Source organism: Aspergillus multicolor (assembly GCF_047715735.1).
Source record: "Aspergillus multicolor strain CBS 133.54 unplaced genomic scaffold BDW74scaffold_3, whole genome shotgun sequence".
NCBI lineage: Eukaryota > Fungi > Ascomycota > Eurotiomycetes > Eurotiales > Aspergillaceae > Aspergillus > Aspergillus multicolor.
Genome location: NW_027395954.1, coordinates 1,087,073 through 1,109,989, shown reverse-complemented (window position 1 = coordinate 1,109,989; position 22,917 = coordinate 1,087,073). Strand labels below are relative to the sequence as shown.

The following is a 22,917-nucleotide window of genomic DNA, read 5'->3' as shown; positions in this document are numbered from 1 at the left end:
TGCGCTGCTGGCCAATTGGATCCATCTCCTTCCTGCTACTGCCTAGGCGCCTCAATTAGTACGCATTTCCACGGTGCAGGAATCATGGAGGTGTCGATTTTCGTTTGTTGCCAGTAGGCAATCCAGGCTAATGTCCATCAGATGGACAGTAGTATGTCGGGGACGACTTCTCTCACGGAATCGGAATACTCGAGTTAATGATCCAAACGCCCGAGCTGTTGGTGTTGTGGCTGAAGCGCGCCGCAAGCCAAGACGCCGGACCTGTTAAGGCTGAAATAGCGTGCTGGGGCGAGAGGGTCCCAACTCCGTCAGGGGCCAACCCCGAGCCAGTCGCGCTATTTTTGTCGGCGTCAAAAAAAAAAGCCAAATGGGCTTGATCTTGCGTGCAACCCCCTATTTGACGCGAGAATGAAGTTAAGCTTGCAGAGGGCCTCGCCATGGACGGTGATAGCATTTAGTAGTTTGTTTATAGGTGCGTATCCACGGTCTGCTGAGATCTCCTACCGTGTCGTTAACTGGGGCAGGCGCGATCGCCAAGGAATGTGTCTTTACGGATCCCGATGCCACCGACTTCTACAGCACCGACGATGCACACTATGAGCTCGACGGCTGCACCACCATCGTGGCAGATACCCTCGACTTCAGTGCCCTTTACAAGGATCTCCATCTCCCAGATGTGCGCAACATCACGGGATCGATCAAGGTAGCCCACCACGGGAAAAGCTCGTCTGGAGGATACCCGATCTTGTCGGTGATTGACATGCCGAATCTGGAGTACCTCGGCGCCCTGGACATCCGCAATGCCACGGGCATGTATAATGTCAGCATGCCCAGGCTCAAAGAGGTGGCTGAGAGGATCTACGTCCAGGCCTTGATGACGGATCTGCGAATGAACCTTCGGGCCCTAGAACGCACACCTGCGATCATGGTTAGCGGGGAGCTGAGAGAGTGCGGAGTTCTTTCTTTTCTTTCCCGGCTGTTCTGGGATGCCGACTGATGACTCTGATTACAGGCTGAACTTTGCCTCTCTGCGGACAGTCGATAATGACCTGAACATTGATAGCTGCGGTGTCTGTGGAAGATACGATTTGGAAACGGGCACAGAGACCAGCATACCGCTCTTATTTCCCAGCCTTGTCTCCGTCGGATACCTCAAGATGTCCGGATATATAAATTCGTGCGTTCCCATGTTATTCCGGCATGTCTATCTTAACGGAAGTAAAATTAACCCAGTACAGCATTGCCTTACCGAACCTCGTCTCTGCAGGGCCGCCTCAGAACTCAAGCGACAGCCAGCTATCGACAGACTCCGGATTACGCTTTCATCTCACACAAGCAAACGAGACGTTAACTCTGAACTTGACGAAGCTGGACTCTGTCGATAAGCAGCTCTACGTTTGGGGCGAGGTGGGGAGGTACGTTACCTATCCACCCATTTGCCGCTATGCAAATGCGTTGCTCACTGCAATATCAACCTAGCCTCAGAATGCCAGCATTGAAAAGCACAAACGCATCAATCCACATCGACGCCTCGGAGCCACTGAATATAAGCCTGCCGCTCGAGTCCGCTGAGTCAATCGATCTGCGCGGGCATATAACCGGGTATCATCAGCCCAAACCTCTCTTACAAATAATACCAAGCTAATATATCGACAGCGTGCACCTTCCCAACCTCTCCGCAGACACAAGTATAACCCTCTCCTCAATTTACGAATGCGACGAGGACGAACACTCCTCACTAACAAACATCAACTGCCCCATACCCTCCTCATCCGGCCTCTCCAAATCCGCGAAGGTTGGCATGGGCGTGGGCATCGCCGTCGGCGTGGCGCTCGGCATACTCGCAGCCTTCCTTTGCCTCCAACGCTCTAGGAAGAAGAAGGTAGCTGAGAGGGACATAGTCGACTTACCGGCTTACGAGTCGGGCTCGGCGGTGCCCCTACAGCCGGCAGCAAGGCCGGAGACGCCTCCGCCGCCCTACACGGCAAGCCCTAGGTACTAGAGCATGCTTGTTAGGAGGGAAGGGGTGGTGGATTTTATATGTACAGATATATATCAGAAGGAGCACTTTTATATAGTATGAGACGTCTATTATATATATCATGAAAATCGTTGACTTTATAGCAAGGCCTTCTACTCCGACATGGTAATGAACCTGGTGAAGAGCTTAGATTGCGAGACCATTCTGCAAGCATATAGAGAAAGGCCGCAATCCGAGTTCTTGTGTCGTGAAATTAGTCAGCTCAGCTACTGATACGGTGATGCTCAGCTTCATGTTGGGATGAATCTGCCCATGGCCTGAGCACTGAATCACCATTTTCTTCATTGGCCGCGAAGAAACAGCTTATGTTATAAGCTTATCTTATAAGATAAACGAGATGGTTTCGACGTCCCGTTCGGAAGCTCTTGTACAGCGACTGGAGAAACTTAAGGTCACCTACATGAGTACAGCCTAGACTCACATATCGGGCGCCGGAATGGATGAAGCCTCGCAAGAGAAGGAAGTTCGCTAGCGAAAGAATAGTACCGACAGTCTGTTACCGATGGGGAACATTTGTCAGTGTCTGCAATGCAGGGCTGCTTTCAAATTCGCCAGGAAAATATGACTCTAGCCGAGGGGCATGACAGTGAGACAAGAGGCTAGTCTACGTACTGAATTCCGCTGATTAGGTTCGCAGCGATGGTTTTGTGGCCCAGAGAAAGGTAGGGTATATGGCCTGGAAGGTTGAGAACATTGGAGTCAACCTTGACTAGTCGGCACGTTACCACGTCCTTGTCTCTTTTTCCTGGGCCGTCGTCCAGGCGATGAGCTGATACCTTTGCAGTAGGAATCCTGTACTCTGGAGGCGCCGCCAACCTGAACTCAAAGAGTAACGAAAGTAACCTGACGGAGACATCAACCGTACAAATAGGACCAACTCCTTTTGACATGTCCTGAGCGAGTCAAGTAGATCGCCGCACTCGCCCTCTCACCGTCTCCGTTGACACTGACACCGACATTCCAGCGACATTGGCACTGACCTTCGACAAATCAGACCAAATGCCGAATAAGGAATCTCGGGAAATTCATCCGAAGCACCGGTATGTAGCGCACGGACATGCCGACAGCCCTGCCTGCGGTACCGTCGATCCGCAGATCATTGATCAATGCATCGATATCTGCAGCGTCCATGGCAGTTCCCGGTTTTTGGCACGCCTGGCATGCCAGGGGTTAATATTAAGGCTAGGCAAGGCAGGTGAATAGTGTCGGCTCCTTAGCGGCTCGTGATTGATTACCGGGTTCGTTGTTGCTTTTGATCTATAGAGAGGTACCGTTCGTTCAGTTGGGGATATAAGCTTGATTGGCGTAAGCTCTTGGTTGACCTAGGAGTATGCCGGTCACCTGAACAGGGTAACCCTGGCTTCGATAACCGACATGTCAAAGTACAAAAGTACCCATCAGCTCAGGCTCAATTAAACCTTATTGCGTCCTGTCAGTGCCAAATGAAACCTTGAAGCTTTGACCCTAGGCCTTCATCGCAACGTCGTAGGTCCCTTGCGCCAAGGGTGACATGTTCTCCGCGGACTACCGCACACACGGTTTACCCAACCGGTACATACCGGCAAAAAGGGTCAATGGGTCCAACCCCAGCAACCCCGGATCCATTGACTCTTTCCGTTGCAGACGAGTGCAGATTGGCGGATGGTACACCGGTTGACGACGCCCAACTTCCATTCGTCAAACCCCTTGCGTCACGCAGCAGTAATCGACTGCACGTTCAGACCACGGAGTAGGCAAGCTAAGCCGTATTTCAAGCCCGGTCACCGGGCCAATGCCCATGCCAATTTCAATGCTGACTGCTGAGACAGATACCGGGGAGGAGGTCAGGTAAAGCATGACCGGCGTTGGCGGGGTCGCGGGATGCAGGCAAGCACCGATCCTAACGGTGCTGGTCCACTGGCACTTGCAGTAGCCGCACTCATATGTAGGCAGGAAGAACTGCATATGTATATTCTTTGTCTGACAGTTAGAACACGGCATGGACGTAGCACGACATTAACCGTAAGGAGGATCCATTGCGAGTCTGATCGCGAACCTACTGAATCTTGTCAGCTCGACTAGTGTAGGTACTTATGAACACTGAAAGAAAGATGGAAGTATTGGACTGCACAGCATAGAAAAACAAACTATTAGGCTGAAGGCCGGCCTTGGATTTCACTGCCCAGGCCATCCCGTGACCAGATCCGAAGGTGTCCGAGAGCGGGAGTCGGCCTGACAGCGCCCGTGCGGCGGGTTGGCAATCCTGGCACAGACCATGCGACATGCAAGCCTGGATGGCACGGACGCAGTTCGTTCATTTTCTTTGTCTTTGACTCGATCCTGCCGGCAGTGGGAGGGAAGCTCGAGTGCGCAGGGCAAGTGCGAGAACAAAGAAGTGCGATCGGTGATCTGGGCTAGTCAGCTTGGCGTGGCGATCCGATGGGAAGGATCGTCGATGGACTAGACCGCTTTAGGAAGGAGTTCTCCAGCTTAGCTACAGCTCTCGAAAGAAGTTCTTTATTCACGGTACTTGGCAACTTGGCGACTAATAAATGGATAGCATGTTTTGTTGGTGAGCGCTGAAGCAAATCTTCCAGTGAGTTGAGTCATTTGATCTCTGTCAGGCAGACGCTCGCACCAAACATTGGGCAAGGATACAGACCAGGCAGGCGATGACCCGGAATTAAGGCGGGGGTAGACAGCGATTAGCTGATCATCTGTCATCCAAGCTGCTGGGACAGGGACCAATTTTGGGACAAGATGACATGCCCGTGACAGCTCTTGGTGCTCGAGACTACCGAGAATAAGTACCGATGTGCGATCGCCACTGTACCTTGCTTTATTCACCGCAATTTGCCTCACACAAACCATGGTAGCGCTCTCCGCATGCTACCAGGTTAAATTGAGATGACAGGAACCGGCTCATCGCCAGCCTGATCTACGGTACCTCGACCACGGTTATGCTTAATTTGGGCGCATGGTCATCATGATGTGCAGCTACGTCGTATCGGCGAGGAGTCCGCGGAGTTAGCGACAGCAATTCTGCAAAAATCGGAAACAGATGTCGAAAAAAAAAAAAAAAAATGTATTCTACTGTCATAATCGTACTTGTATTGTACATGAGGTCAAAAGCAACATAGAACACCAAACCCCTTTGTATGCATGGCGATTATTAGGTTGTAGTCTTTCAATAGATGAGGCAAAAATGAGGCCAGATGCGCTGAACGTAACATTCCAAATGTCAGGTCATGCAAGCGCGTAAGATTAATCAAATGAGATAACGAGGGTATCAAGGTGTGCATCACTCGGCGAAGTGGTAGACCTGCGTAATAAAACGAGAGAAGGAAAAAAAAAAGGAAAGGACATCATGTCTATCCGATCTGGCACGTAAAATCGTAATGTGGATGTACCTTGCGGCGCCGTCTAGCGTCTATTCGGCCGTAATTCTTCCAGGAACATGGTGAGTGAGGGTTGTGTATTATTGTCTGCGGTGAGGTGATGGCTCGGGCGAGGTCTGTTCCATGTCGCTCAACGATTGTCGTTCATCCAGGTCGCTCCCACCATTGCGTCTTTGATTGCGCAAGGCGGGGAGGTGGCGCCTCCTAGCATTGATGAACCAATTGCTGATCTGCAAATGTCAGCCAAAGCTCGAGATAGTGAGCAAGAAAGTAAGTACCTGGTTGATTGTGAGGCCTGTGCGAGACATGAGCATCTGCTTATCCTCCTCACTCGGGTAAGGGTGGTCTAGGTGCGCATGGAACCAGGCCTTGAGGATCTCGGTGACAGGCTTTGGTAGATTCCCTCGTCGACGTCTGTTCCTCGAATCGGTGGAGTCGCCGAGAATCCCAAAATTCGACTGAGGTGCGTGCGAGAGCGGTACAGAGACGTGATCCGGGTCAGTCTGATAAGCCATTGTCGGGTAGTGGTATCGCATTTGACCCTGCATAGGCGGCACGCCCCTGAAAATATCGGCACTCCTGCTGTCAGCCATTGAGACAGGGATTGTTGGGGGTGAATGGTGGTATCCGTGGGGACCGACAGGCCTGGCCGTCATTTCTGCTGGCGGTGGTGGTGGAAGAGCTCTAGGGTCGGCGTAGACTCCCATCCCGCGCTCGGGGTACGGCTGCAGGTCGCGAATGGATGGGAGTACAGGACTCGGGCGAGAAGACCGCGAGGTAGCGTGTCCTCTGGGATCGGTATTCAGAGGCATGTCGTGTGATGATGCTGGACGGTCGCGTGGTTGCCTAGAATTATAGTATGAAGTGGACTCGATCTCTTCGTGGAGGTGAGGTGGGAGCAGCTATAAAACGAGTCAGTATAATTACTTTTTCCGTGCTGGGCATGACAGCCCAGCCCGACAGTCAGCACTAGCGACAGGGATAGTACTGGCTTACTTCGCGAAATGATGGCAGAGCCTGGCTGTCAGCCGGCAGTCCGGTTGCGTATGGAATGGCCATTCTATTAGAACTCCGCCTCCGGTCAGGATCCCGTGGCATAGACAGCAGATCCTAGCAAATAGCGATCGAGCACCCAATTCAATCAAAGAATTTGGGCTGCGTGGTGGAGGAATAGGAGTAGGTAAGTGAAAATCGGAATGTGTTATTTATTGCACAGCAGAAGCCGGCCTGCGGCTGTAACAGACGTTCTTGTACCACCCAGTAGTGAGAGTCTAGTAAAGAGAAGTGCTTTGAGGTGGAGAATCTCGACAGTCAAGGACAGGAGAGCGACGAATATTTAAAGAGTATGAAGGAAGGGGGCGAGAAGTGGATATTGGGAATATAGGAAGGAATATAGAGCAGGAGCAGAGTCTAAAGTAGTCGAGGCACGACGATGACGATGGGGAACAGCTGAACTTAACCAAGGTTATGCAAGGAAAGGAGGAGCCAACTGACACTCGAACAATATGGCCACTGCGTTCATTATTATCCACTCTTTTCGCTACACTTCAGAGTGCAGACTTGAGGCTACAGACTCACTGCTCAGTGAGTCTTCCCTTGCTCACCCTGATGCTTACAATGTATCTCTACACCGAGTTCTCCATGCTGCGATTACTACTCCCGTAGTAGTGAGGCTGCAACAAAAGAAAATCCCAAAAAGGAAAGCGAGATTTGAAATTGTTAGCGTCAGACTTGGGCTAGCCCAGCGTCCCAGTCCATAGAGGTAACGCCCATGGAATAGAGGAACAGGGGGGGAGATCCGACAGGAAGCGCCGATCCTGCAGTGGGCAGAATAATTGCCAGTGGGCCCCCTATGCCTGCGGGTGAGGGGAACTTCTTTTTTTGCTTTTTTTTCTGGGTTTCCGTTCATGTTTTCTCCAATTCTTCATGAGGGGAATGCTCATAAATACTCCGGCCAAGTGGGTTTGATTTCTCGGTTCCTTTGCTCTGGTACCTCAACTATGACAGATGCCGCCAAGCAAACGATGAACAGTTTGTAACTCTGCTCCATACTTCAACTTCATCGCTACCATCATTCTGTGGGGAGTCACTGCGAGCCATCTAGGAAGACCCTTGTCCTGTCTGTCTGTATGACCTGGTCTACCTGACAGATCCTATAAGTCCGAGCAAGGTGGTGACCAACAGACGCATCCATCTCTTTATACTCCCTGCGTCGACAGCTGTACTCCCCGGACTTTTTTCGCTGCAGGATTCTGGTCGCCGTTTCTCCTGCCCCTTGACCGTCTAGGTTCGCCCTTCAACAGAAGTAGTGTTGGAAGTTGCCCATAGTCATGGTTCGGATGGAGTAAACTTCCAGAACGCAGCATACTTCTTCGAGTCTACAATAGCACTGTAAAAGCGGTGCAGTAGTAGTGTCATCGCGAGGTTGCGACATTCCCCATACGGATCGCTGATTCGAAACTTTGCCACTTTGGCGGAGTCGCCCCATCCGGCCAAAGTCTGCTATGAATAGCCGTCTCTTATTAAGTGCGAATCTCCCGAGGGTGGAGCAGGCGTCCTGGAGTACGCTGGCGAGTGGCCTCCCTGCGTGGCAGTAAGATGAAGGACGGTCCTCTTCAGGCGTTAGACCTCGAAACCATTCTGGAACACGTCCTGCAAACGATGCTGCTGTTGCAGCCAGGGAGAAGAGGCTGCCTAGCAGGAATATGTTGGCAGGAATTTGAATTCATGCTTATAGTTTCCAAGCCAATCACACCCAAGAGAAAACGAGATTCAAGAAGCAGGTGCATAAATCACAGACACTCTGCAGCGAGGGAGGCAGATCAACCGGGCCTTGGGTCCACATTGCGGTCGTGTCAAGTCCAGAAAAGGTCGCAACATATCACAATCCCAGCCAGGATTCCAAGAGTTCCATAGCTTATCCGCCCGTCAAGGATTATTCAAGGAGGCAATATGAAATCCATGCAGTAGTGAGGCGAGGGTGACGGCAATGGCGTTGGACCCGCGTCTTCCCGCTGCATGGTCTTCACGGAAGCCTGGGATACTGGGTTCTGGAACCGATCGTTGCATAGAACTTGAAGCGAGTCATAAAGATTGATCTCTAACATCGACAGGAGGAACGAGGAAATGAAGGGGGCGGTTAAGAAGCCGGGTCTCGACACTGGGTCCAGTTAAACCTTGTAAGATGATTCCAGTTCCCAGGACAGGTAAAGCCCGATCGCCCTCTCCACTCCATTTTCGAAGATATAGCCATGCACCTGCATGGCTGCATGCCGCTGCACGCTTCAGGGTTATACACCCAGGCGACCGCTCTCACTGCGGGAAGGATCCACGTCACTCCCGCAGTTGGAGTTTGTTCTTTTCGCTCAAGAATCGGAGATTAGAGTTGATCACCAAGAGATCTCTCCTTCGTTAACAGATACGAAATACGGATCTAGTCCAGCGTGGGGTAGAAACATAAAGTTCTCATCTAATAATTAGATCCCATTCAAGCTTCCAAAGGTCAACGATAGCAATTCGTTGTAAACTTGTCACTAGAACAGATCCCATTAGCGTGCATAAAGGAGTGTCCCGCGCATATGACGTCTCATACGGCAAGGTCGCGAAGAGATGTTAGGTGTAACAAGAGGCAAGTCTGTGCAGGGTGTTCCTTTCATCAGGCTCCTGTGGAAGAGAGGGTCGGATATGCTGGAAGAATCGAATTCGGAAGGTGAGCGCCAAGAAGAGTCTTGCACGCTGGTTGACTGGTTCAACTGAGATGACCTAGAAACTTTAAGGTCCATAACAACGAGCCACCTGAAGGATGAGGGCCACGAGCATGACAGTCTGACAGATTCGAGTCGCCCACCTGGCTGCATAAAATTAGGCAAGCCAGCCTACCAGATCAATAGTTCGATGAACGCTATCTGCGTAGTGGCTTTGACGAACCCCACGAGGAAACCGAGATCATCCTTAGCGAGCTGCGACTCTGCGAGTGGCTGCCAGATTTGCAGAGTCATGACTCGATCCAATTTCAGCCACTGAGGCAATGACAGCTCCACTGTGGAACAGTCCATAGCATCATGAATCATAGCTTTCCGAGTTGACCGACAGTTTGGTATAACCGTATCACGGATGCGGTTGGATATGGCGGGTGACCGTGAAAATCCGCCTGTCCGACCGAGCTTATTCTGGGAGGAACCGGGCAAGTGCAACCCATGACCAGGATGTCCCCTGTTCCTGTCAGCCTGATGAACAGCACCCGAAGTTTACTTGCGTTTCCGGCTGAGGGGACTGCCCCCATCGCATCCCTGTCAATGGAGCCGGAAGCGCCACATATGGAAATGGAGGCGCGACTCGAGGACAAACCTTGTCGGGGGCTTGGGGCTGGACGAAATTATTGGGCCTATGATAATTGTCATTGTCCAAAAAGCCGAAACGACTGATACACCGCAGGTGCCAACCTCTCGCGTGCACGCTAAACTAGCGAATCTCGTGGCCATCGATCCGCCGAGATTGATTCGCCGAGTCTGCAGCTAAAATTTTGACAACTAGAGACCGTCGGCACGAGCCACCAGCGTTTAACTTGGTAGCCAATCGCAGGAGACTCTTTTGCGAACCCTCTTGTTCTCAGCTAGTACCATAACAGTGGCAAGTCCCCTCATATCCTCCGCACTCGGAGCGTATATGCGTATCTGCGTATTCGGTGGCGCCATGACGAGATGGTCGACCGTCGAATGATGGCCGATGGGCGATTAGCGTCCTTAGCTCCGATCCCCACCGCAGTTGAGGCTGAGTCATCACAATCACAGGCGCTACACCTCGGATCGCGTCTCCGCTGGCTCCAGTAATAAAATTTGGCGATAGGGGCATCCACATCCACAGAATTCCACACTCACCGTCCACTGTAACCCAAGCCGCTGGTAAGTGACGTCTGACACTTCTCTGACAGGCTGACACTGACACTGACGTGACAGGGGTTGTGCGGGATCCCCCATCATCTGTTCCGCCGCCGTCTCACCTTTTCCAATTTCAAGCCACGCCTCGTCTTTGTTCTACTTCCAGGGCCCGGACGTTTGACCTCCAGCCTCCGGATCGTGATCTTACATAGCGCAGGGATAAATCAGGAGCGGCGACTAGAGCCGACGACCCATCTTGAGCAAATTACCATCGATCGGAGGCTGTCAAACACCGCACGAATCCTTTGGGGGCCCAAGCAAACCTTGATCCGGCGGTTCGTTGAATTGGCCAATTTTTGATAAGCCACAGAGGAAGGAGTCCGAAGGAACTACAATGACCTGTGGCTATTGGCTGCGATCTCGCAGATCCCGGCTGACCGAACTAGATCGGGCGAACTGCTGCGAACTGCTGCGGTCATTGTGATTCTGACTCGCCATAATCCTCCGCTGGAATTTGTCATTCTGCTTCCGACTGCCACTTGTCGCCTGTTAGTCCCATGTCGCTCGTTTCCTGGTTCTTGGGTTTTCGAGAGACCACGGGCTTCTATATTTACAGGGCTCGGCGTCGGAGGTAGGAATGTAGCGCGGCTGGTCCCGATGAAACTCTTCTGTGACATCACTTGTTCCAGAAATACGCTTTCTTCAGCCACGAGTCGTGACTGATCAATGATTGGGATATTTTGAATTCTCCGACGTTTTATCCATGGTCTGCTCACCTCGCTTGCCCAATCTAGATTGGCTTTCCAATAGTCTGCCGCTCTATTGCATTCGCATTCCTAGCCCCAGGTAAGCCAGTGGGAACGGACTTGCCCCGATCATTATCTCCTACGTTTTGGCTGGCCTCGAAAGAACAGGCTAGTTAGTCAAAGAGAATGCAACACCAGCACAGTTCCTTGTTTTCTGGACCCCCTTGAAGCGCGGCGAGCCTCCGTCCTCATACGCACGGATGATCGACAGCCTATAATTTGCCCTGCAGGAGTTCATCCCTTGGTTGATGGATGATGGGGTGACTGGCGGAGACTGCAACTGGAAGTGGCTCTGTCCACTTTCCGAGAATGGACATGACGGCCGTTGTCTATTAGTTCTTACTTCTTCAGAACTATAATAGTCTTGTTTTGCTGCCCCGTTGTGACGTGTCCCACTGCTCGCCGAGAAGACGTATAACGTCGACCGGGTAGCCACGTTGTGCTGGCGCTGAACGACTTCCAGAAAATTCCTCTTCTCGTTTCTCGTTCTCGTGAGGCTAGTGATCTATCCAGCTCGATACCCACTCTTCATCCACTCCGTTCTCCGCTTTGGGAATGGCTGGGGTTCAAGGTTCACAACGCCACACTGGGATCCCAGCTCCAGGGCAGCCGGGGGCCGGGGCTGCTATCCTCCTGCCTGTTTGAGCATCGCTCTTCCGCAGTACATCCAGATCGTCCATGCCGGTCACATTTTTCTTGGCCATCCTTCCAAGGCAGTCCTTCATGATGCATCCTGGCGTGCCTGTATAAAGCAAGGCTGAGCTATTGAAGAATCATCAAATACAGATCAGGGCCCATTCGCCCCTTCCTTAATACTTCACCCGAAGCGCTTATGTCTCTGTGCTTGCGTCTACTTTCGTCGTCATTCTCAATGCAAGCGGGAGTAGTTGTTTCAAATTAACAGTTAATCATATGAACAGCGCCTTGTACTTCACATCGCATGCGCTCGGCTTATTCTCATCTCGGTGTTTCTGCTTTTGAGACACTCGGCCTCATCGCCTCACTGGGTTGAAAGCTGTTGAATCTCTGCCGTGGGTCGTCAGTAGCTGCAGCGAATTTTCCATCATCCTAGCACGCAAAGAGCACATCACAACTTCCTCCAAATGTACCTTCCAGAACGTCTCAGTGATATGAGCGTTCTTCTGCTTGTAGATCACGGTGTCCCTTTCAAGTTTTCTAGTGCTCGTACTGGGCAGTTTACGCTGGCCGTTCCTCTCACCCGCGACGTCGCTCGTGGTTCAATAGATATGCCACGGTTGTTATGGCTTTTTTTGGCCAGCCGATGCCTATCACGCTTCTTGACGATTGTGACTCCCTCAAATATTGCAGCTTAAGTAGCATATGATAATTAAAAACAAGTATGATCGATTACTTTGTTTGCGCGTTCCAAATTACAACGCAGATCAACTCCAAGCTTCTTGATATATATTTCGGGCAACCAACCTATGACTACCCATTTGACTTTGCTTCTTCGCTTTTTCTAAACCGGCCTTAACACGTATATGGCCCTGGTCAGTTGATGGGTTGATCGGACCCCATGGTATTAAGTTAGCCGGCTGTGCTCGTTTCAGTAGCTCGCTGTCCGTAAAGCAGCCTCCTGTCATTCAGCACCTCGCGGTAGTTCGCAGATAACGGATTCCGACCTAATATCCTATCGAATGAACAAATGAATGCGGTCAACAGCAAGCAAAGGTGCGACGTAGTGGACTGTCGAGCTCATTAAGCGCGCTGAACCACAAGGATACCAATCCTTGGGTGTAGTTGACTGCACTTTGACCTATCGCACCAGAGAAGCCGCTTGTGTATGCCCCAGGATTGCCGGTGCTGCGTTGTTTGACCTCATCAGTATGCCTAGCTCTGTAACTAACTGTGTAAAGAGGGAGTGGGTATAATTCTGCCCAATGCTTGCTGCGAAGATCTGGGTGGCTTTCAGAATTGAGGTCATAGTGTATAAAGGGGATTTTCTGCATTCTACTTGCCTGCTCAAAGGTTGCAGGATAAATAGGTCAAGTGAGGTGTTGGACAAAAGATGTATCTGTTATAAATATGTAGTTAGGCTTTCATTCACCAACAGGCTCTGGGATAGAGAGGACCTTGGATACTGCTTTTTTGTATTTCTGTGACTGGCTTGGGGTGGTAAGTACTTTAAACTAAAGGCATTCAGTGATGAATTCACTGATTTTAAGATCCCAAACTGTTTGTTTGGGTAGGGGGATCTTTACTTGAGTCCGTTTGCATTGGCGGCAGGCACAACTGACAATCTGCTCAACATTGAATGTCTTGCTAGCTACCTGACCAGGGTCTTGCACTGGCACATCAGCGCCTTCTTCACTTCCTCTTCTATCTAGCCACTCTATTCTTCCTTTGGCTCATTCCGGCTCCGAGAAACCTGATAAAGAGAGTCTCCAGCTGTCTTTCATATCTTTGTGTCATCGTACTGACTATTTTGTCTACATCAGCCCGCTGTCTTCCTCCTTCTCTCCTCGATCCCTTCGCCACATAACCACCTTGGTGTCTTATAGACGAGCCTTTCAGACTCACTGCTCAACAAAAAGCAAACGGAACATGGTATGCACATTCCCATTCTCTCATTTCTTCTAATATCGCCTCCCGTCGGAGAGACGTCCATACAATTACCTCAATCAAGCCAGTGTTATGGTTACTGGAAAAGCGCTTAGAGAAACAAACCATGCGCAAAGACACGGCGCATGAGTACGCAAATCCAGCAGACCGGTTTTAATATGGTCAACAGCCGGACTTTACAGGCCTATTTCTAGTGTTCAGTAGCTGACTGTTCTCAGAGGTGCCACAATTGCGAACAAGACGGCCATATCGCCTCAAAATGCAAGAACCCCGGAATCGTACGTAATTCGCTCCTCCTGGTTCTCTAACATTATATGCCCTCCACCTTACTAACTTATGATTTCTTCACGTAAGAACAATACGATATGCTACAGATGCGGCAGATCAGGTCATGCAGATACACATTGCGCGTCAGCGCCTGAGAGTGCATTTTTCGAAGGCTTAATAGAGATGGTAAGTCTGTTCCATTAACCATGTTCTACTTAGCTACCTTACGTGGTGTTATTACTCTACTGACGCAACATTCTTGTCTTTGCTCAATAGGGCCGTGCGGTAAACCCCTCCTTCCTTCCAGCCCGCCCAGGGTATTTTACACTGCATCCATGAAAACTAATACCTGCACTTCAGGCTCGTGAGGAGAGCGAGAGTCGGACCGTCCCCAGTGGACATGCCGTTCGTTACCGTGCCCTTCAGCCCAATCGCCATCGGAGATCTGTTTACGTTCCACAGCGTGGCCGTGTTCGAAGTGGTAACTTTTACTATCGCCCTCATCGCGTTATTAAAACAACCGACAAGCATCGCAAGTGGTCGAATGACAAAGACGGAGGGAAACGAACACAGCTTACTGCTTCCGAAAGCACCGATATAACCGAGGACACCGAGACAGCCGTCCCTCCTTCGGCGACAGAAGAAAGTCATCCCTGTGACGTCTCAACACGTGAAGGTACAGACTGCGTAGATCCTGCTCCGGTTAGCTGGTACCGCGATGCTGAGGAGCAGGATGCCGACTCGGGAGCGACGAAGAACCTGGAGAGGGAATGAGACATCATATATCTTGAGTAGGGCTATAGTGTTGTCTTAAGGCTAAAGGGCAAGAATTCGATGCCGCAAAGACAGAAAGAACCAGGAAAAGAGGCAAGTCGGTCCCATCACAGAAACGATCATTGTCTGTTGCTTACTACCTGGTGCGTAGCATATCACGGTACATCACGAGGTCATGTATGACAAGTGCCTCTCCTAAGGAATAGAGTTGACATTTTAGACGGACCATGCTTCACTGCGGACCATGTCGCATCTCAATCAACCCGTAAGATCTTTTTCTTTTGATACTCTGCGCATAAGAAAAGTAGCCCGAATGCATGAGGAGTTGAAACCACTCTGATATTCTTATTTTCCAGAGCCAACGTAGCGGCCGACCTTTTTTAAGCGCTGCTGGTTGAAAGTGTTCTCAATCATACCGTTGACTTCGCGGAGTTGATAGGCTACTACAAGTCTCCCCAAGAGTGCATACGGAACTCATAGCGAACACGTCTGAAGAGGACCTGGAACCTTACCCAATCGCCTTATATATAAGTTACATATAATGGTTCTTACAGTTTTCCTTAGCGGCACGTCATTCTTTGATCTAATTTCCGTATCAACTTTGTTTAACAAGGAAGAGGTACATACGACCACAGGGTGTGGAGAACAGGGCTTCCCGTCCGCTCAGCCGTACTTAAGCCACACGCCGGCTGGTTAGTAGTATGGTGGGTGACCACATGCGAATCCCAGCTGTTGTATGTTTTTTGTTTCTGCTTCAAAACGTCCTTTTTCTCATTGAAAAGTGGTGTAGTGGTGACAGGAACGCGATACAAAGATTTTTTTGACCAGGCCAAGACTCCCGCATGCTATATCAATAGTCTATTCCACACTGAGACAAACCTGACTAACTGGCTTCATGTTCAATCAATTTGTTCTTGGGAAATGTAAGAACGCTTTTTTGGCACCTTGAGGGCTGATACTATGGTCCGTATAAACATTGCTTAGGGCCCGAATTGATTGGCTGGTTCCATTTAGAACTCGCCCGAGCCTATAGGTACCGTAGGATATTGCCAATCCCTGTTCCCTGCACTTGACCTTGGCATCGATGAGGTACACGGTCCATTTCTATAGTAAGAGAATAACAATCGAGACAGAAACACCATGAGTGGAAAGAAACGACAGAACAATGTACAAGTAGGACTCCACTTTCTTGCTTTGCCTTTAATCAGATTCATCCATAGAGCAACCATAAGTCAACATAAGATGGGTAAGTTCAGGGCCTTTCGTGGCGACTGCTACCTCTGACTACGTGCTCGACATTGGCGCCGTAGTGGTCTTTCTGCTTCTGTTTGATCCAAAATTACCACGGACATCTTTTGCCTCTCCAAACACCCGACGCTTGTTTGCCATCCCCTCGCAATTGATGGAATCTGTACACTGCCCATGTCGATAGTCCATGCCTGCCCGCCACCTGCATCGCAGACTAATCCAAGACCATTTTAGTCAAAATCGAGCGCTGCAGCGGCCGCATCGCCGCGCAGTACTGCTATTTCCAGAGATGGAGTTCTCCCCGGGGCCTTATTTACACGACCCTTAAGGGGATCGGCGAGAACCTTTCCTACATCCCATAGGTGCTCGTAAGGATAAGTTGCTCTTCAGGTTTCATGCTGCTGAGCCTGGTTTTAGCTGCGGGACACGGCGGAGTTGACCCCAATTTTCTTTTTATACTGGGCAGAACATGTGGATGGATTTCCGACGTGGCGCAAGACGTATACAAGAACCTGTCAGAAGACATGGTGTATGTCGGTGCAAATGAATCCAGGCGGCACCCATAACTAATTTTGATCATCTCCAGCAGTTGAATTGGCAATTTCAAGACCATGACCATGACCATGGCCTCGACCTCGATCCCCGGTGGCTCCGACGAAATCATCTCCCGGCTTAGCCTGGCTGAAAAGGTCAGCTTGTTGTCTGGCGCCGGTGCTTGTCGGACGAATGAGCTTCCGCGCCTGGGCATTCCCAGTCTCCAAGCACGAAGATCGGTCTTATTTGTGATAGCGAACACTAGCTAATATCGTGCTCTCTAGACTTCCAATGGTCCGCATGGATTGCGAGGAGGTGGCGGGCGGTTCTTTAACCCGGTAAGAACTTCTGTAATTTTCGCCATCACAACACCGGAACAGCTAGCTGGAAATCATCATGTCAGCCCCCTGGATACCAACTGCCATGTGCAACGGCCATGGGCGCAACATTTGATGTCGAGCTCATCCGCCATGTGGGAAGTCTACTAGGCGATGAAGGTCGACGTAAAGGAGTGCAGGTGGCTCTGACACCAACGGTGTGCATCCAGCGCTCTCCCCTAATTGACCGGGGATTTGAGGCGTTCGCAGAGGGCCCTCTTCTCAGCGGTACTCTGGCAAGACACTATATTGAATGCCTTCAAGAGCGGAACGTCGCCGCTTGCATCAAACACTATGCGGCTCATGACCATTCCACCAATGCAAAGGAGGACGACGTCCATATGACCAAACGAACTCTTCGGGAAATCCATCTTTTACCTTTCCAGATTGCCATGCAGGCGCGTCCGCCCCCTTGGGCGGCTATGGTAGCGTACCAAAAGATTGATGGTCTGCATGTTAGTGAAGATCCGTTTATGCTGCAGCAGGTTCTGCGGGATGAATGGGGGTTTGACGGCCTGGTTATGAGCGACTGGTGGGGAACCTATAGCGTCTCTGAAGCCCTGAATGCTGGTATCGGCTTAGAGATACCGGGACCTTCAATCTGGAGAGGTAGACAGATGATGGAAGCTGTAGAGTGTCGGAAATTGTCGATGGCTGCAGTTGACAGAGCTCTGAAGAACATGTTAAAGCTGATCGAGCGCACCTGGACTTCGCATGACTATAGCGGGGAAGGCAGAGACACGATGGCGAGCCGTACACTGACACGCCAGGTTGCGGCTGATTCGATCGTGTTGCTAAGAAATCAACGAGGGATTCTTCCTTTACCCCTGTTGGTGGCTCCACAGAGAAGACGTATGGCCTCATTAGGGACACTTCACAAACCCGGCAACAGGCGGTGGAGGAAGCTCTGAAACTCCTTTCTACGTGAGCACGCCGCTCAACGCCTTTATTGAAGTTCTGGGTACTGAGAATATCCGCCATGAACCGGGCTGCTACAGTGAGTCAGATTTGGAAACTGCCTAGGCTATATCGTGCTAATGCTCCGTTCCAGCCCGTCGGTGGACACCTCTAATTCAAAATGGTCTTTATCAGCCACAATCAAGAAATGCCGGTCTACTCCTTGAGTGGTTTGACGAAGATCCCTCTATGCACAAAAACGCTCAATGCGTGTATTCATCGTCAACAACCAATACTTGCATGTATTTCAGCCAGGTCACTTTCCCGAATGTACCCGCGACGCATTACATCCGCATCACGATGAAATTTGTCATGGAGAAAACCTGCAAGTATTTGTTTGCATTCAGTGTTTGCGGGAAGGCCAAGTTGTTAATTGATGGTAAAGAAACAATTGGCCTTCGGGAGAATCACCCTGAGAAAACCGACGACACGCCTTGTTTCCACAAGCTATCTATGGAGAGGCTTGTCACTTTAGATGCACAAGAAGGCCGGGAGTATAACGTGGTGAGTCTTATGACAAACCTGAAACCAGGAAGTACTCCCACCGAGTTGCCTAGCGCCGGAGGAGTTCGTCTGGGAGGGCAGGAGGTTAGAAATGAGGACAAAGCCATTGAGGATGCTGTTCATCTGGCAAAAAATGTCGACATCCCAATCCTGATTACAGGCCTCAGCGCAGACTACGAGTACGAAGCATCCGACCGAACCAGTCATTTCCTTCCAAGGCGCGAAGACGAAATGATTTAGCGTGTCTGTGAGGCGAACCCTAACACAGTCGTCATCATTCAGGTAGGAATGCCGATCGAAATGCCATGGCTTGACAGCGTCAACACTCTGCTTCACACATGGTACGGTGGTCAGGAGATAGGCCATGCAATTACCGATATCCTCTGGGGCATGGTCAACCCCTCTGGACGTCTCTCAGTGACATTCCCCAAGCGGCTGCAGGACACGCCTGCATTCCTGAACTTTGGCAAGACCGACCGCCAGATTGTCTATGGGGAAGGCATATTTGTCGGATACCAATACTACGAAAAGCTCGACTACCCTCCACTGTTTTGGTTCGGATATGGGATTTCATATTCTCGCTTTCAGTATTCTAACCTGATGGTTACTGGAAGCTTTACTGGAACAGAAACAAGGATGAAGATCTCCGTTGACCTTACCAATGCCGGTGAGTATGATGGATCTGAGGTGGTGCAGATCTATATTTCTGATTTAGCTTGCTCGGTGCAACGTCCACGGAAGGAACTGAAAGCTTTCCAAAAAGTTTGGCTCGAGAAAGGGGAGAGGAAAACCTGCAGTCTCGTTTTGGTCAGAGGAGGATGGCCGCTGGAAGGCAGAGGCAGGGGAATTTGCAGTAATCGTGGGGACGAGCGCGAATTCCGAGGATGAGAGGCTACGAGCTGTGTTTACGATTAAAAAAGGGATTTACATGAAAGGGGGTTTAGAGGATTCGGTTGACGAGAATGATGACTACTAGAGATGCTAGTTGTGTTCTGAGGGCTTAAATCATTAGGCAGAATTGGAGATTTGAAGGTAGCGAAAATATTTCTAAAATCTTGCTTCAAGTAGAATCAGAAACAATATGCCCGCCTAGAGATGCTACAACCGACCCCCGTCTCTTTTCTCCCGCTGCGCCGCCTGAAAGGCCACCCTCCCCCTCTGCGGATCCCCACTAGGCATCCTCTCCTCATGAATCATCCGACACTCGCGATCGTTCGCCTCCAGCAAGTCGCTTATAACCGGCTCCCTCATCAGCGTCTTCGTCGCCCGCAGCGACCCAGCCGGAGCCCCCGCAATACCCTCCACCTCTGCCAGAACACGTTCCAGAAACCCCTCGCGCGGCAGCACCGTGCTCACAAGCCCGAGCTCCCGCGCCTCCTCCGCCGTAATCCTCTCACCCATAAGACACAATCTCGCAGCCCGCTGATGCCCCATAATTCGCGCAAAGGTCACACTCGCCGCAGCTTCAGGCACCATCCCCCATTTCACGAAGGGGGTGGAGAAGTACGCGTCCGAAACCGCATAAACCAGGTCACACAGGGCAAGACTGCTGACGCCGAAGCCAACGGCGGGCCCGTTGACCGCTGCGACGACGATCTTCTCCGAGCGGATAAGAGCCTCGTTGAGCTGGTGGAAGGGCCCGCCTGGTGCGAAGGATAACTGCTCGTCGTCTGGACTGGTGAGGTCCATCCCCGTGCAGAAGAAGCGGCCTTCGCCGGTTATAATGATGATTTTCACGGTTGGGGATGTGTTGGCCCAGTGGAGGGCTTGTAGGGCGTCGGCGACTAGGGATGGGTGTAGGGAGTTGCCGGATTGCGGACGGTTGTATTTGAGCCAGAGGATGCCGTGCTTGTTTGGGCCTTGAAGGGTGATATTCGTGAGGGTGGGCCTGGGTGGCATTCTGCTGTTTGTTTGGGGTCTGCGTTGTTAGCTGGATCAAACCTCGAGTTGGTTGAATATACTTAGAAGGAATGCAGGGAAAGGGACGGAGACCCGGGGAAAATAGCCGGGGCTACTTGAAGTCAAAAGCCAATGCTACAGGTTAAGCGACTTTTTAGGCATGGAGTAGCAATGCAGGTGCTAAGCCAAGCTTGCATATCCAGTCCGTTGTCAAATTGGCAACCTCGGCCCGGGAGCTTTGTTGCCTTCCTGCCCCAAGTGCAGTAGTGGCTCGGTGCTCTTCCAATCCTTGACATCTGCGGTGACCGTGAACAGAAGTACTATCCGTCGGTAATAATGGCTGCTTCTTCAGAGGTAGCGGTAATTTTTGCTGTCGCTGATTTCGGAGTATAACTAGACGTGCACGGTACACCAAATGTCTCGCTTGCAGTCTCCGTTGTTTGACGATTCCTATACCGTACCGGTGTCATCATGGAGAAGTATCTCACGACAAACAATGAACTCCGTCGCCCAGATTACTTCAACTTCGCCACAGATGTTGTTGACGTGTGGGCTGCCAAATCCCCGTCTCTTGAGGCCATGCTCTGGGTCTCGTCCGACACAAAGATCCCAAAGTCGCTCAGCTACAGCCACTTCTCGCGCCAGTCGCATCGCATTGCGGCCCTGCTACAGAGACTGGGTGTCTCCTCTGGCGATGTAATGATGCTTGTCCTTCCCCGGCTGCCGGCATGGTGAGTTCTACCTCCCCTCTTGCTACCTCCTATCGGTGAGTCCGAGTTCCTAACCTTGCTTTCCCTAGGTGGGAGGTTGCCACAGCAGAGCTTCGCAGCGGCGTTGTGATTGCCCCCGCAACGACGTTATTGACAGCGGCGGACATCAGATACCGGTGCCGGAAGAGCAAGGCGTCGGTCTTCGTTGGCGATGCCACCAACGTCGCGAAGGCCAGGCAGATCCGTCATTCGTGCCCTTCGCTTCAGGTTATCATCCAGGTAGATGGGACTCCGGACCTCGGAGTAGTCAACTTGTACGATGAGCTTCGCAGAATCGCCGACGACGCAATATATCACACCGTCCGACAACCTTGGAACGCGCCTGCCCTTGCATACTTTACGTCGGGCACGTCGGGCTTGCCGAAGATGGTTCGCCATAACCAAGTCTCCTACCCATTAGGCAAGCTCCACCCTTCCTGTCGTTTGAATATTGAATTGGCAACTGGAATGCAGCCATGTGCAAAGCTAATCCACCATGCGTCGCGCAGCCCACGTGCTAACCGGGAAATACTGGCTGCGGCTCTCACCTGGCAAGCTGTGCTGGAACTTTACCGAGCAAGGTGAGCTTTCCTATCATACTAGCATTTCATTTCGTGATCGCCGCTAACAAGCCTTGCTCGATGCCACCTAGGCTGGGGGAAAGCCGCCTACTCCTTCTTCGGAGCCTGGAACTGCGGTGCCAGCCTCTTCATCTGGGACGATCGAGGATCCTTCAACGCCCAGTCCATTCTCAACGTCTTGCATCGTTTTCCGATAACATCCCTCTGCGCTCCCCCTCTTGCCTGGCGCCATCTCACTACCAACACCGCATACATGCAATACTACCGCCAACACCCACCGAAATCCTTTTCCCACTGTACTTCCGCCGGCGAGTCCCTGGACCCCGTGGCAATTGCCCAATAGAAATACCTCTCGGGCATGATGATTTGTGAGGGGTACGGACAGACCGAAACAATCCTGATGTGCGGCAGCTACGGCGACTTTCCAGTGCGCACGGGTTCGATGGGGAAGCCACTGCCCGGGGTGCCTTTGCATGCGATAACTGCTAGCGGCGAAGAGACCGCACCGGGCGAGGAGGGCGAGTTAGCGATCTTATTGAGCGATGATGGCTGTGGCCGGCCTGGCGAGTCAGGGTTCATGGGGATATACGACGGATACGTTGGTGACGACGGGCGGGTTACGCGGACTAGCAAGGTCACTTGTTCGCGGGGCCGGAAACAAATCTGGTATATGACTGGGGACAAGGCCCGGCGCGATGCGGATGGGTACCTCTGGTTTGTGGGGAGGGCGGACGATGTGATCAACTCGTCTGGGTATCGCATTGGTGGGCATCCTTCCTTCTTTGCTCATGTCTTCATCCCACTCACTTCCATCTTTCATCTATAAGGCCCGTTTGAAGTAGAGTCTATCCTCATGCAGCATCCCGCTGTTGCAGAATGTGCCGTGATCTCCTCGCCCGACAAGGCTCGTGGCGAGGTAGTAAAGGCTATCATCGTTCTGGCCTCCGAGTACGCGGCCGCCGAGCTAGACAACCTCACACGGGAGATCCAGGACTTCTGCAAGAAGATCTCGGCGCCGTACAAGTATCCGCGGACAATACAGTATGCTTCGGCGGGGTCTTTGCCTCGCACGACCAGTGGGAAGATCAAGAGGGCGCAGCTTAGGAAAAAAGAATGGGAGGGTATGAAGGGACGATCTAAGTTGTAGCTTTCTTCATGAGGTAGTGTGTTCGGATCTATACGGTTGGTTTAGCTGTGAGAATTGGTCAAATATGATGGTACTATATATTTAATTGAATTACAGGGAGTGTGCATAGAACAAATGAAAAAAAAAAAAAAGAAAAGAAAAGAAAGAAAGAAAGAAAACAAATCGGACATAGTCAATTGAAAGTAAAGGCACGACA

General features: G+C 51.2%; 7 protein-coding genes across 7 annotated transcripts; 4 read left to right on the top strand and 3 right to left on the bottom strand.

Moving 5' to 3' along the window:
• The first annotated feature begins 369 nt into the window (after positions 1-369).
• On the top strand, positions 370-2,127 carry BDW74DRAFT_146040 (uncharacterized protein). The gene is made up of 5 exons (XM_073723271.1): positions 370-948; positions 1,013-1,177; positions 1,239-1,415; positions 1,480-1,602; positions 1,657-2,127. The coding sequence occupies exons 1-5, from the start codon at positions 761-763 to the stop codon at positions 2,000-2,002; spliced, it is 999 nt and encodes a 332-aa protein (XP_073587848.1). The 5' UTR covers positions 370-760; the 3' UTR covers positions 2,003-2,127.
• Positions 2,128-3,716: 1,589 nt separating this feature from the next.
• On the bottom strand, positions 3,717-4,609 carry BDW74DRAFT_146035 (uncharacterized protein; the record flags this gene model as incomplete). Its single annotated transcript, XM_073723270.1, has 2 exons — positions 4,488-4,609; positions 3,717-4,430 (listed from the first exon to the last, which is right to left on the bottom strand). The coding sequence occupies exon 2, from the start codon at positions 4,019-4,021 to the stop codon at positions 3,719-3,721; it is 303 nt and encodes a 100-aa protein (XP_073587847.1). The 5' UTR covers positions 4,022-4,430; positions 4,488-4,609.
• A 781-nt stretch (positions 4,610-5,390) lies between these two features.
• BDW74DRAFT_77770 (homeobox domain-containing protein) lies at positions 5,391-6,794 on the bottom strand. The gene is made up of 3 exons (XM_073733694.1): positions 6,415-6,794; positions 5,697-6,320; positions 5,391-5,648 (listed from the first exon to the last, which is right to left on the bottom strand). Exons 1-3 carry the CDS (start codon positions 6,514-6,516, stop codon positions 5,499-5,501), a joined length of 876 nt encoding a protein of 291 aa, XP_073587846.1. The 5' UTR covers positions 6,517-6,794; the 3' UTR covers positions 5,391-5,498.
• A 6,996-nt stretch (positions 6,795-13,790) lies between these two features.
• On the top strand, positions 13,791-14,725 carry BDW74DRAFT_174334 (uncharacterized protein; the record flags this gene model as incomplete). The annotated part of the gene is made up of 5 exons (XM_073728010.1): positions 13,791-13,813; positions 13,903-13,962; positions 14,068-14,137; positions 14,228-14,236; positions 14,312-14,725. 5 exons carry the CDS (start codon positions 13,791-13,793, stop codon positions 14,723-14,725), a joined length of 576 nt encoding a protein of 191 aa, XP_073587845.1.
• A 2,218-nt stretch (positions 14,726-16,943) lies between these two features.
• On the top strand, positions 16,944-18,585 carry BDW74DRAFT_174333 (glycoside hydrolase superfamily; the record flags this gene model as incomplete). Its single annotated transcript, XM_073728009.1, has 3 exons — positions 16,944-17,654; positions 17,752-17,881; positions 17,936-18,585. 3 exons carry the CDS (start codon positions 16,944-16,946, stop codon positions 18,583-18,585), a joined length of 1,491 nt encoding a protein of 496 aa, XP_073587844.1.
• An 858-nt stretch (positions 18,586-19,443) lies between these two features.
• On the bottom strand, positions 19,444-20,244 carry BDW74DRAFT_174331 (enoyl-CoA hydratase/isomerase family protein; the record flags this gene model as incomplete). The annotated part of the gene is made up of 1 exon (XM_073728008.1): positions 19,444-20,244. One exon carries the CDS (start codon positions 20,242-20,244, stop codon positions 19,444-19,446), a length of 801 nt encoding a protein of 266 aa, XP_073587843.1.
• A 471-nt stretch (positions 20,245-20,715) lies between these two features.
• On the top strand, positions 20,716-22,789 carry BDW74DRAFT_187461 (uncharacterized protein; the record flags this gene model as incomplete). The annotated part of the gene is made up of 7 exons (XM_073731489.1): positions 20,716-20,975; positions 21,044-21,435; positions 21,503-21,574; positions 21,646-21,886; positions 21,986-22,338; positions 22,402-22,695; positions 22,767-22,789. 7 exons carry the CDS (start codon positions 20,716-20,718, stop codon positions 22,787-22,789), a joined length of 1,635 nt encoding a protein of 544 aa, XP_073587842.1.
• Between the last annotated feature and the right edge of the window lie 128 nt (positions 22,790-22,917).

Coding starts and splice junctions, on each gene's coding strand:
- BDW74DRAFT_77770 (XM_073733694.1), bottom strand. CDS start 6,516: ATGCCACGGGATCCTGACCGGAGGCGGAGTTCTAATAGAATGGCCATT. Junction 6,321..6,414: donor CTCTGCCATCATTTCGCGAA/GTAAGCCAGTAC, acceptor CTCGTTTTATAG/CTGCTCCCACCTCACCTCCA. Junction 5,649..5,696: donor CAGGCCTCACAATCAACCAG/GTACTTACTTTC, acceptor TGACATTTGCAG/ATCAGCAATTGGTTCATCAA.
- BDW74DRAFT_146040 (XM_073723271.1), top strand. CDS start 761: ATGCCGAATCTGGAGTACCTCGGCGCCCTGGACATCCGCAATGCCACG. Junction 1,178..1,238: donor ATGTCCGGATATATAAATTC/GTGCGTTCCCAT, acceptor AACCCAGTACAG/CATTGCCTTACCGAACCTCG. Junction 1,416..1,479: donor GTTTGGGGCGAGGTGGGGAG/GTACGTTACCTA, acceptor ATATCAACCTAG/CCTCAGAATGCCAGCATTGA.